The 12,511-nt window shown below is 45.7% G+C and overlaps 3 protein-coding genes across 3 annotated transcripts in view; 1 reads left to right on the top strand and 2 right to left on the bottom strand.

Moving 5' to 3' along the window:
- Window positions 1–242, top strand: part of pcid2 (PCI domain containing 2) — a 31,012-nt gene extending 30,770 nt beyond the window's left edge. Inside the window, 1 exon segment of the mRNA XM_065023632.1 lies at window positions 31–242. Within this exon segment, the coding sequence (XP_064879704.1) occupies window positions 31–120 (90 nt within the window). The 3' untranslated portion in view covers window positions 121–242.
- Window positions 174–3,377, bottom strand: prozb (protein Z, vitamin K-dependent plasma glycoprotein b). The gene is made up of 8 exons (XM_065023630.1): window positions 3,165–3,377; window positions 2,347–2,510; window positions 2,141–2,165; window positions 1,935–2,048; window positions 1,697–1,828; window positions 1,433–1,518; window positions 1,168–1,288; window positions 174–1,056 (listed from the first exon to the last, which is right to left on the bottom strand). The coding sequence occupies exons 1-8, from the start codon at window positions 3,253–3,255 to the stop codon at window positions 431–433; spliced, it is 1,359 nt and encodes a 452-aa protein (XP_064879702.1). The 5' UTR covers window positions 3,256–3,377; the 3' UTR covers window positions 174–430.
- A 526-nt stretch (window positions 3,378–3,903) lies between these two features.
- LOC115127300 (uncharacterized) lies at window positions 3,904–12,160 on the bottom strand. The gene is made up of 18 exons (XM_065020625.1): window positions 12,053–12,160; window positions 11,748–11,911; window positions 11,568–11,592; window positions 11,212–11,325; window positions 10,548–10,685; window positions 10,271–10,377; window positions 9,712–9,832; window positions 8,886–9,590; window positions 8,437–8,674; window positions 7,576–7,892; window positions 6,950–7,110; window positions 6,718–6,742; window positions 6,345–6,458; window positions 6,035–6,166; window positions 5,552–5,829; window positions 5,143–5,260; window positions 4,685–4,872; window positions 3,904–4,518 (listed from the first exon to the last, which is right to left on the bottom strand). The coding sequence occupies exons 1-18, from the start codon at window positions 12,108–12,110 to the stop codon at window positions 4,096–4,098; spliced, it is 3,426 nt and encodes a 1,141-aa protein (XP_064876697.1). The 5' UTR covers window positions 12,111–12,160; the 3' UTR covers window positions 3,904–4,095.
- Between the last annotated feature and the right edge of the window lie 351 nt (window positions 12,161–12,511).

Below are 12,511 nucleotides of genomic sequence, written 5' to 3' on the forward strand. Positions count from 1 at the left end.
CAGCAGATGAACTCTCTTCCTCTCTTCTAGGGTCACATCAAGGGCTACATCTCTCACCAGCACCAGAAACTGGTCGTCAGCAAGGCCAATCCATTCCCCCTGCTGTCATCATCTTCCTAATCTACGTATCCCAGAATCCCCTTCACCCAGGAACTGTTCCCAGAAATATATTTCCTTATTATTTAGGTTGCATTTTATTTTGTCATATTTTATACATTTTGAATAAAAGTTTTGTTGTTTTACTCCTTGTACCACATTTTTGTTTATTAAGGAAGTATGAATGATTTATATAATTATAGTACATGTTAAAATATAACCACTCGCTTTCATTTACATTGTTAACCTTGGAAAAAACAACTTAAATCTTGAACGCAACCTTGTTGGCTGTAAGTCCAGTGTAGGTAGGGATCAGGCTAACCCTTAGTTGGGGTTACACATAAGGTCCAGGTGGGTCATGGGTCATTTGTGGTGTCATCCTCATCTCTGTCATCTCCAGGCGCTGCTGGATCCATTGCAAGTAGCGAGACAACTTGGTGAACAACAGGGTTTGTCCACAGCCATGTGACGTGGGTGGCGAAAGGTGCAAGCCTGTTAGGAACGCTGTACCCCTCTCCACAGTCACAACGGGGGTCCCGGACAAAAGGCTGCAGTTCCTCATTAGTCCTGGTTTGAGGTCTGTCTCATTAAACCTAGTCAACTTAGTCCCACAGAAGCCCTTCTGGCTCCCCATACAGAACATCTTGTTGGTGAGGGGCTGGGAGACGTTCACCTGGTTCCGACAGCCCTCCGCATGCAGGTAGGAGAGAACAGGGGGGCCGTGGGATTGCCCCCGGAACTTATCCGGACCCCTGGCCACCCCCTCCCTTCCTGGACTCATCAACACATTCTCACTGAAATCCTTAGTGGGCAGGCACAGGTGGGAGACAGAGGTGCCGAAGGGAAGGGGCTCATTCAGTCTCACCAAGGCCAGGTCGTCCTCCAGACTGCCTCTCTCGTGGCGGTTGTGAATGTACAGTTGGGTCGATAGATGGATCCTCACACTATTTTTTGAGGCACCTTAAGGATGAAGGGAAACTGTTAGATTTCAGAAAGATTTGAATCTGCCTGAGCTGGAGGTTTATACACTAACAGATCAAACGTCAGTGTTTTTATCGCTGTGGGACTCGCCTGTCTGCATGCTGTGGACTTTCTTTCCCATGTACAGGCAGCTAGCTGAGGTCAGGACCGCCTGAGGCCCCAGGATCACCCCGCTACACAGCTCTGCACCAACCTCATCCACAAACACCACCTGCCAATCACAAAGCCACAGGTTAAAGGGGAAGTTCAGTATTTCACAACTTATTGTTCCTCACCTTGAAAGTAGTCTATAGGCCAGGAGAAACAGACTCCCCCTCACCTTGCTCTACGTTGTGCTGGTAGGGGAGGAACTTACTTGCCATGGACAGCGGTTGTGTGGACAGACGTGATAGGCTATGTTGATTTGGTTTGTTGGCTGGAGTCTTCCACAGGGGTGCTTAACTTTGGTTTGTTGGCTGGAGTCTTCTTGTTTCATCAGGGAAGAAGATGCCTTGGAACTAATGTTAGAATGTTTTTGTTGACAAAATACCCTCAATAGAGAACGTGTTCAATCTATTTAAAGTGTGTGAGAGAGGGAGTGTTACAGATGTCTAATTCAAAAGAATAGGTAGATGTTAACCTGCAGGTATGCAGCTCCTCTTATCACTGTGAATCTTGTACCCCGTGGTGCAGGAGCACTGGTATGCTTCAAAGTTGGGACTGCAGAAGTGGTCACAGGAGAAGGGCCCCTTGGTGGGGCACTGAGCGCTATCTGTCACAACACACAAACATATCTCTTAGACTACTCGCATAACTATGAACTCACACACACATTCACACACACCCAAAAAGAGTTCTAATGTAGGTGTTCTTTGGACCTATTTCACAGTTCTTCCCGTGGTACAGCTCTGTGCAGCTACAGGTGAAACCTCCAATGCTGTCCTTGCAGCTGCCGCCATGGAGACAGGGATTGGGTTTGCACTGGTCCCCATCTGAGGAGGAAGAAGAAGGGAGGGGATTCAATATCTGGAGTCGGGAGAAAACCTAATACCCCTCTGCCGCGATTCAAAAGAATGAGACATACCTACGTAGACATTCCAGAAAGTGTCCTATTGAGGTATGAGAGAGAGAGAGACAATGGACACAGGGTTTAAATCAGAAAACTACTACATTAGTTATGGATAAGGGGATTGCCTATGTTGTCAGATCAGTGCAGTTGAAGGAAATGAGTCAAGGAAAGGAATGCATTTTAGACTATTGAGATGCACCCTGTAGGCCTAAACTGCTCACAGTTTTGGGTGTGTCTTCAAAGTACTCCCTGGCCTCCTCGTAGTTGCAGGTCTCCTCATAACACTCTCTCTCCAGGTTCCCCTGAAGCATCTCCTCCAAGAAGAACGCATTCGCTCTCTTCGACCGTAGGAAGACCGTGCTGGCGTGCGCAGGGGGTCTGAACACTGAGGGTCAGGGAGGAGGTGGAGGAAGAGCAGGAGAGGAGGAGGGATAGGAGGGGAAGTGGATGAAGAGGGGGGGCAGGTTGATGAAGAGGAGGGGAAGGAGGAGGAGGTGGACAAAGAGGAGGAGAGGAAGGGAAGGGGGAGGTGGATGAACGGGAGGAGAGGAGGGGAAGGTGGATGAACGGGAGAGGAAGGGAAGGAGGAGGGAGAAGACATAGGGAACAACAACAACTGAAAAGTGAGACAAACCAGAAGTGACTCAGTATTCATTTTTCTCCTTCCAGGTTGAGGATAATATGTTAAATGGTGGAAAGTTAAACATGAAGAGTTTTCACTTTTAAGTGGTCCCATCATTGAGTTTCATGCCATTTAATTACATACAGAACAGATTGTTTAATGTATACCTGTGGAGGCTGCTAAGGGGACAAAACATGGTTTTCATACCGTTCCATTTACTCCATTCCATCTATTAAACTCCATTCCAGACATTATTATGAGCCGTTCTCTCCTCAGCAGCCTCCACTACTGCATACACAACACTATGCTGGTCATATGTAGACTGGAAAACTATGCTAGCAAAGTCATTGTCAGCCTGAAGGTATGATTAACAAAATGTCTACTTGGTCCTGTAGCTTTCACAGTGCAGTGGCTTACCTCTCCCATAGCTGCAGACCAGGAGGACACTGCTCAGAAGAGAGAGAGACAGAAACCACCATTGCCTCCACGAGCCCATTGCAATCCACATCCACACCGTACCCACAAGCCTCTCTGCCTGTGCCAAGGTCCTGTCTGTAGCCCTGTCTATCTCTCTCTCTCTCTCTCTTGTGCTCTCTCTCTATCTTTCTGTCTTACACACACAACCATGCTGGCGGGTTAACATTGCCAAGTAAACCCCCACCCGCTTGCCAGCCCAAATGTCAGTTTTTAGTCATTGCTGTATACGCCAACAAAGTTATGTGGTGTGAATGTCTCCAGGATAGCGTAATTTATGTGGATCTCCCTGTCACCTGATGTAATAAATGTAGCTGGTGCCAGCTCTAGATAGTTTAAAGATGGTGCCTCATTAGCAATTGTATGTAATATAATATCTACCAAATATGCTAAATATGTAATGAAAGATGAATTGAGATGAAACGTTCAGTAAAACTCATTGTATAACATGAGATCTTCACAAACACAATGTCCCACAGATGGACTCTAGACTGTACACACAGTAGAGCAAACAGCAAATCCACCTATCCTTGTGTGCTCGGTACTTACACCAGCAATGATTCAAGTCAATGGTGACCTTTGAACCCTGCTGTTTTTCTGATACGATCGATTCAGTTTGTACTTTAAAAAAACAGGAACAGTAGGAACATTTCTGTCTAATGGCACTCCTGACTCAACTTCATATTGTGTAATGTAGTTTAATGTTGGTATGTGATGACTGGACATTCAAACAAAACATGTTTTTTTTTTACCTTAAGTTAGTTGGTCATGGATACATTTTGTGAAAAACAATGATAAACCACACAACAATGTTTATTGACCATAATTCCCCAAGCCTCTTTAATGATTGGTTCTCCTCTCTCCTTTGTCTCCCTCAAACCCACATCATTGAGTGCATTCTACCTGCCCCCCTCGTCTTCCTCTTCCCTCCCTCCTTGGGGAGAAACTTCCCCATGACCGCCCGGATCCAGTCGATGTACTTGGACACCTGCGTGTAGATGCCGTACTTGCCCTCACGGGCGCACCCCTCGCCCCAGCTCACCACGCCCGTCACGAACCAAGTGTCTCTGTAACGGGTGACGTGGGGTCCTCCGCTGTCCCCCTGGCACGCGTCCTTCTTCTCCTTATCGTAGCCGGCGCAGAACATGCGGTTGGAGATCTTGTGCTGGCTGGACTGAAGGCAGGTGGCCCGGGGTACGTAGGGCACGGTCAGACGCAGCAGGATGGTGGACGGCTGCTTGGCCTCCCCCACACGGCCGAACCCACTCACCAGCCCGTCGTGCTGTTTCATTAACACCTTGTATTGATAAGTAGACAGGACACCATTATGTTAGGTTCAGGAACATCTTTACTAAGATATAAACCATAGACAGATTCATTATAAACTGTATGTTTATATGCATCACTGGATAAACCAGATGTGTCACACAGAGAATTATGTGTAGTACATCATTGCTACAGACCTTCTCTGCAAAGTCTCGTTCGGGCAGGCAGGCAGGGAGGATGAACTGGGTGAACTTGATAGGGTCCTTCAGCATGACGAGGGAGATGTCGTTGTGATAGGTGGTGGAGATGTAGGACCTGTGGATGAACACCTGTTCCACCTGGTGGATGGCCTCCCGCCCATCCTTCACCTCCGTGTCAAACTCTCCTGAAGGCAGATGGACCAATGGGGAGGTTTGATTTCAATCAATTCAATTCGTTTGATAGGCTGCTACAACTTAGGCTATGTATGGGTGGTATGGTTATTGACTGTTGTTATTTCACCCAGTTAGCAACTATGCTGTACACTGCAATATACTTTTCTGATAATGAAGTTTTGTGATTATGGCACAATTATATTATATAGGATATGATTAACTTAAAAACAATTCCCAGATGTAGAGCCCCCTGTTAAAGGTGATTGGCTAACGGTACCTACCGAGGACAACGTAAAAGGAGCGTGTCTGGTTCATGCAATGTGCTGCCGTTAAGATGAAGTACTTATTCAGGATGGTTCCTCCACAGAAGCCCCTGTCCTCGTGGTTTACCAGGAAAGCCTGTGGAGAGAGGGAGAGAAGGAGAGAGAGAAAGAATGAGAGGGAGAAAGAGGAAGAGAGAAACAGATAGACAGAAAAAGAGAAAAGAAAGAGAGAAAGAATGAAAGCGAGAGAGAGACAAAGAGAGACAAAGAGATATATATATGAGAGAGAGAGAGAAAGACATATATATATATATATATGAGAGAGAGAGAGAAATAGAGAGAAAGAGAAAGACAGAGTTGCAGAAACAAACAACCCTGAACGCTATTTAGAGGGAACCCCACTAGAGGTTTCTCTACTCTACTCTACCTGCCAGGGACATTCTCCAGGAGGACACTCCTCCCCATTGACAATACGGGTGTTGCCTCTCGCCTCGGCAAAGACTGGCTTCTCCTTCACCATTTCGATAACGTCATCCTCAAATGCAAATTGTATTTCTCTCTGTTGGGTTACGTTCCAGGCCGTTTCCCTGATAGGGTCCTCCATCATGTTGGTCTTTTCAGTGGTGTTGGTGGCAGTGGTGTTAGGCTGGTAGATGAAGATGCTGCGGGTGTTCTTGGATACCACAAAGCCACACTTAAAGGCCTCTTCAATGACAAAAGGGCAACAATGTTATTAGGTACTAACTAAGCCCAACCTCCAACCTATTACCAGTCCATGTTGGAGAATGGATCATAGATCATTTCTCTCTCTCTCTCTCTCTCTCTCTCTCTCTCTCTCTCTCTCTCTTCTGTTGCTCTGTCTGTCTGTCTGTCTGTCTGTCTCTCTCTCTCTCTCTCTCTCTCCTCTCACCGTTGGAAATGCAGGACTTGTCGTCTGTGTCCAGATAGTAGCCATCAGCACAGGAGCATTGCACACTGTCCTTCTTCACTTGGCAGAAGTGATCACAGTCTCCATTCTTATTCTCACACAGCTCAGGAATGGCTGCAGAACAGCATCACATCAAGGATCCAGATTAGACACAGATCACAGTCATGATTAGAGCCAGGTGTTGTTTCTGACTATGGAGTAACTTGGAGTCAAGATATTTCTAGCGTCTATGTGGGAGTCGGGAATGAGATTGCTTGTCAAATTTCAAGAGCAAAGGGAGAAGAAGACATACCAATCTCACAGTTGTACCCCTGGAATCCAGCGAGACAGAAGCAGGTGTACATCCCAATCCCGTCCTTGCAGACGCCATTGTGGACACATGGCTTAGAAACACAGGCATCTCCATCTGTGAAACACAGTTTATTTCTTGCCATGGACCTACCAGTACAGCAACACCAAACACACTGCAAACAATCAATTCATGAATTGAAAATAGCCCATTGTTCTGGTGTGTGGACGTGAGTCCTTTACTTCCTGATCTGATTAGGTTGACCCCAATCTGACCCCAACCTGACTCCAAACCAGCTCTAATCAGAAAACTCCATGTGATCCAATCCCTAGCCTCTTGCACCAACCCTTAGCCTCAACAGACTCCTGGGCCTTACCGTAATATTTGTTCCAGAATTCAGTCTGAGGGAAAGAGGTAAAAAGAGACACAAACATCACAAATTCAAACCAGAAAGGTCAAGATTCCAAAAACAAAGGAATTTCTGGTTGAAATCATGAGCGTGTAAAGGTGGTGTGAATGAGTGCAAAGTGAGGAATGACTAAACAGGAATGTGATTTATGTGTTTAAAGAGAGATTGATAGAAACAAAGATGGAGAATGGCAATTTACAGTCAGTTTGTCGTCCTCAAAGATCTCCCTAGCCTCCTCTCTGTCACAGCGTTCCTCGATACACTCTCTCTCCATGTCTCCCTGCCGCCACTCCTCAAATGGGCTGTTGGCTCGCCGCCGCCGGTTCAGAACCTGGTTAGCATCGTCACTGTTCAGGAAGACTGGGGACACAGGGAAAAATCGGTATCAGTGGCAGCAGGGCACCATCATCATCGTCATCACCCTCATCATCATCACCACCATCTTCATCTTCATCACTATCATCATCACCATCTTCATCACCATCATTGTCATCTTCATCACTATCATTACCATAATCATCACCATATTAATGACTGTCATCGTCATCACCATCATCATTATTTTTTTCCATCTTTTCCATCAATTAGGCTGTTGTCATCATCACAGCATGCCTGTCTAGCACACAGTCATCACAATCATCAAAGCAATCAGAGATACAGACACACCATAAAATATATCAACACACACATCCCAGTCACCCACCCTCACCCGTACTCACACACTGACCGCAATCACTGACACTGACTAAACCCCAGAGTCTCCCTCACTTTCTCTCTACATAACTATTTGTCAACCGTTTGAGACGGTGGGGTGTTTGAACATACCCTCGGAGGCCACGACGTGCAGCAGCAGAGAAGGAAACAGGTTTGGGACAGCCGAAACATGGCCTGATCTCTGGGTGAGGCACCTCTCTACTCCTGGCTGCTCTGTGGAGCACAACTCTGGAGAGAGCAGGCGGAGAGGGAGGGCAATGACCTGAGAGACAGGAAGAGAGAGAACATGCTGAAGAGAGAGGGAGAGGAAGGAATGTGTGTGTGTTTGTGTTTGTGTGTGTGTGGGGGGGGGGGGGGTAAAAAATAAAAAGGGGAAGAGAGAAAGAAAGGGGGAGGACAAGAGGGTAAAAAAAGAGGGATTAGGGATGTTTGAGAGAGAAAGAGTGGAGAGAGAAGGGAAGAGAGAGAGAGGGAGGACTCACTTCAAATCCAGTCTTCACCATTCAGAGAGGCAAGGCCTTGTCCAGACCACCATTTAGCTCTGCACTCTTCAGCATGACAGACAGCCCTTATTTGAGCCAATCAGAACAGCTCTCAGGAAGGGGCACAAAATCCTCAGTGTTCATGTGATCAGTGTTCTGAGGTCCAAATCACTGAGCTAATATTGACACTAAAGGATCTATTCCAATGGTTTAGCCTGCTGTGTTGTGGTGCCTTAAACGGCTAATCTAAATAAATGCGTATGACTCAGATAATATGCATTTCAGAGAAAATACCATGTAGATAAGCTACTGCTGAAGTGTGGCTATGGATACATTTGGACATTTCATTCACTCACACACATGAACACACATGAACACACACACACATAACACAAAGGAGGCAAAGATTTAGTTTATCAGCGAGTAATATTTATTCTTCAGCTATCAGAGAGGAAACTTTGGAAGTAAATATACGTATTGGGAAGCAAACATTCTGTATGGCATCAGGTCAAACATTCTGTACGGCATCAGGTCAAACATTCTGTATGGCATCAGGTCAAACATTCTGTATGGCATCAAATCAAACATTCTGTATGGCATCAGGTCAAACATTCTGTATGGCATCAGGTCAAACATTCTGTATGGCATCAGGTCAAACATTCTGTATGGCATCAGGTCAAACATTCTGTATGGCATCAGGTCATCCAAATCACCACTTGAAATATACACTTCAGCATAAGAGTCAAATGAAAAGAATAGCAGAGTGAAAAGATGTCTGCTTACAAAGTGATGAAACAGGACGATATGCTACACCATTAGCATGATATACTGTATCTTCCATGTACTATAAAAATATCTAGTAATGTTATGTGACAATAGATTCACTGTAAAGACAATTGGTGTTGTGTGGTGACTGGTGACATTTTAATGGGAGTTAACCAATGCTCTGCACATTGGGAGGTGGTGGCAATAACTTCTCCGTAGCCTGCTGAATCTGAACCTTCTCTAATGCCATCTCTAGCAGGAATGGCATCACCGGGGCACTGACTGAAGGCACCGGGGCACTGACTGAAGGAGTATTCATCACCTCCTCAGCCCAGTCCAGGTAGTTGGCTACGGTAGTGTAGACACCATAGTAACCCTGTTTGGGGCAGCCCTTCCCCCAGCCCACCACGCCCATCAGGAAGTGGGTGGTCCCGTAGTAAGTGACCAGGGGGCTCCCGTCGTCCCCCCTACAGGCCTCCTGGTTCCCCTCCATATAGCCGGCACACAGCATGTTCTGGGTGAAGTTGAAGCCGCTCTTGAGGGTGCACTCAGAGTTGGGCAAGATGGGCACGGCTAGCCTGCGGAGGAAGGGTGAGGAGGGGGCTGGCGGGGTGCCAGGTTTGGGATCGTTGCCCCCGTTGGTGCGCTTCCCCCAGCCGCTAAGGGTGTGAAAGCGGACGGCCGCCAGCTCGCTCTTGGCGAAGTGTTGCTGAGGCAGGCAGATGGGTACAGCGTCAGGGCCCAGAGTTACAGGCCCTCTCAGACGCAGCAGGGCCATGTCACTGTCACCTGTTGCTGGGTCGTACAGGTTGTAGGGTATGGCTCTGGCCACGGGGATCCTCTGCTCGCTGCCCTCTTCTACGTCAATGTTGTGTTCCCCTGGAAACAGTGTTGTTCATTAGGACATTGTTTTGTTATGTGACATAGTGACACAAATAATGTTCTCACTATATGTTTCTAGAAGCTCTATGAAAGGCACACACCCCACACCGTAACCTACCTGCGACCACCATCAGGTCCTTGGTGTCTCTATCCACGACACAGTGGGCAGCAGTGATGACCCAGTCAGGATGAACTATGACCCCACCACACAGACTAGTGCCTTTATGCTCCAATAGGACCTGCAACCACCAGTCCCATCACAAAGACAAATTGGCCACTCATTCATCACATCTCATTGTACATAAACCAAAATAATACTGTGGAATTATATAATGCCTAATGGAAGAGGTGGTAATAGATACTAACCTAGTTAATATTACACCCTTTGACTTCAAGGATAGTGGTTGTATGGGAATGACTGTGGTTTAGTTATTCTACCAACTATGCCACATAATGCCCTGTGTAGCTTAGTTGGTAGATCATGGTGCTTGCAATTCCAGCACGGTGGGTTTAATTCCCATGGGGGACAAGCACAAAAAATGCACTCACTACTCTAAATCCCTCTGGATAAGAGTGTCTGCTAAATTACAAAAATGTAGAAGGGTAGTATTGGCCAATCAAATGTGAAAGAGGTGGATGGATCCATTGTGCTCTCCAGCCAGGCGTTGATATGTTACCTGCCATGGACAGGCTCCTTTGGGACAGTGGTTCCCACCGACTAGTCTGACTTGTGCCTGGCTCATCGGAGCTTCCAAGCCTGGGATTTTACCACACGGATACTGAACTGATAATAGACAGACAGATGAGTTGTTGTTTCTAACTCTAATCATACATCAACAAATACACGTTGGCTCCTTTTGGTTCTGTTAATATTACAGTCTGTTCGTAACAAACAGGGATTTCCCGTCTTTAACAAAACATCTGGGCTCATCTACTGTCCGTTACAGTTAGTACCTTGGGCAACACACTCTCTTCCGTCCTCTCCCAGCGCATAACCAGGAGCGCAGGAACACTTGCGTCTTGACCCAGAACTGTTACAGAAGTGCTCGCACTCCCCGTTAAGGAAGAGGCATTTCAGGGTGTCCTCAAACACTACAGTATGTTGGGAGAAAGGGGAAAGGCAAGTAAGATGAGCAGAATGGGGTCAACATATAATATCAGCTCACTAGTAAATGTGGGCAACACTTCACATTAGGGTGCTCTTACTACTGCGGAATTACAATAAACTATTGGTATGAAACTATTGTGAAAACCAGTGTTGCTTAATCCTGGTCCTGGAAACCCAAAGGGGGTGCACATTTTGGTTTTTGCCCTAGCACTACACATCTGAGCACATATACTTTCTTAACACTTATTTTTCTTAAAACTGCATTGTTGGTTAAGGGCTTGTCTGTAAGCATTTCACTGTAAGGTCTGTTGTATTCTGAGCATGTGACAAACAACATTAGATTTGATTCAACTAATCAACTCATTATCTAACATTTGATTAGTGGAATCAGGTGTGCAGTGCTAGGGCAAAACCAGAAATGTGCTCCCCTTTGGGACCCCAGGACCAGGATTAAGAAACACTGGCGTAAACTATTGGTATAAAAATGTCAGCTAGGAATTCTCTTCCTACCTGTCTGACAGTATTTTCCTTCATAGCCTTCCAGACACTGACATGTGTAAGAGTCATCCATGTAAACACAAGTTCCATTGTTTTTGCATGGGTTGACCAGGCAGGGATCCTGACCTTAGAGGGATCAATAGGGTAAAGGATATGACATTTGCTATTTGACATGCTGGACATTTCTTGTGCAAATAAATTAGGAATGTGATAACATACATGGTAGTACCATATTGGATTTTATACAACAATATAATTAGCATTTTATGAAAATGAATGAAAGCACATTTGAAAGCAATACTCTATCATATATTTTAGGCTGGTTGGAATGTTTTGTGTACAGTCCACATAAAAAATATCTGATTTACCCGTGTATGTCAACCAAAACCTTTTCTGTGGAAACAAACCATACATAGTCAGTTTTAAGTGTTCTCTGGAATTCTCACATGTTCCTATGCATTGCTAAATATTTAATTCAAATAAAATAAAATACTGCTTCAATCAAAGTAATAGAAAATATTTCAAGTGAAATTACAACAAAATTGCACCGTTTGGGCGTCGTCCTCGAAAACTTCCCGAGCCTCTTCATAGTTACAAATTTGCTCCACACACTCGCGCTCGATGTTGCCCTGAAACAACTTATCGAAGTAGCCGCTGTTGGCGCGCCTTGCTCTGTCAAGCACCAGGTGCGCATCATCCTTCTTCAAGACGACTTAAACATCGAATGACAAACCATAAAAGAAAGAAAACAACTGACATTTTGCACCTCTCCATCTTTAAAAAAAATATGACTTTAATCATTTAACTAACTGTAACGCTAGATTCAAAATATATGTTTTCGAAACAAACTTACCAGCGGCAGAAATGACATTTGAAATGGCCCAAAGTGCACAATTTTTTTTCAGCAGCATCGTGGCTTACCTGAAGCGGTTTGAGGCAAACAATGCCAGCTCATATGACTCCCACCCACTCCAACAGCTCACTCCCACTGCCCTGCAAACAGTTGCCACATCTGGGTGATGGTGGCCAGAGCTGAACCAGAGGATTAGGCCTATGTCTTACACTACATGGACAAAATAATGTGGACACACCTTCAAATGAGTGGATTCGGCTATTTCAGTCACACCAGTTGCTGACGTGTATACAATCGAGCACACAGCCATGCAATCTCCATAGACAAACAATGTGTCATGTATTGTCATGTTATGTCTTGTCCCTGTGCTTTCTCTTCTCTTCGTTTACCCCTGCTGGTCGTATTAGGTTACTTTCTCTCTCTCTATCTCTCTCTCTCTCTATCGTTCCGTTCCTGCTC

The sequence above is a fragment of the Oncorhynchus nerka genome, linkage group LG2 (genome assembly GCF_034236695.1).
Source record: "Oncorhynchus nerka isolate Pitt River linkage group LG2, Oner_Uvic_2.0, whole genome shotgun sequence".
NCBI lineage: Eukaryota > Metazoa > Chordata > Actinopteri > Salmoniformes > Salmonidae > Oncorhynchus > Oncorhynchus nerka.

Bases quoted from the DNA above. Each gene is read 5' to 3' on its own strand.
- LOC115127300 (XM_065020625.1), bottom strand. From the start codon at position 12,110: ATGCTGCTGAAAAAAAATTGTGCACTTTGGGCCATTTCAAATGTCATT. The intron at 6,459-6,717 runs GTAAGGCCCAGG...TGTGTTTCACAG, and splicing joins ATTCTGGAACAAATATTACG to ATGGAGATGCCTGTGTTTCT. The intron at 5,261-5,551 runs GTAGAGTAGAGT...CTCTCTCCACAG, and splicing joins CTGGAGAATGTCCCTGGCAG to GCTTTCCTGGTAAACCACGA.
- prozb (XM_065023630.1), bottom strand. From the start codon at position 3,255: ATGTGGATTGCAATGGGCTCGTGGAGGCAATGGTGGTTTCTGTCTCTC. The intron at 1,829-1,934 runs GTCCAAAGAACA...GTGTTGTGACAG, and splicing joins CGGGAAGAACTGTGAAATAG to ATAGCGCTCAGTGCCCCACC. The intron at 1,289-1,432 runs GTAAGTTCCTCC...TGTGATTGGCAG, and splicing joins ACAACCGCTGTCCATGGCAA to GTGGTGTTTGTGGATGAGGT.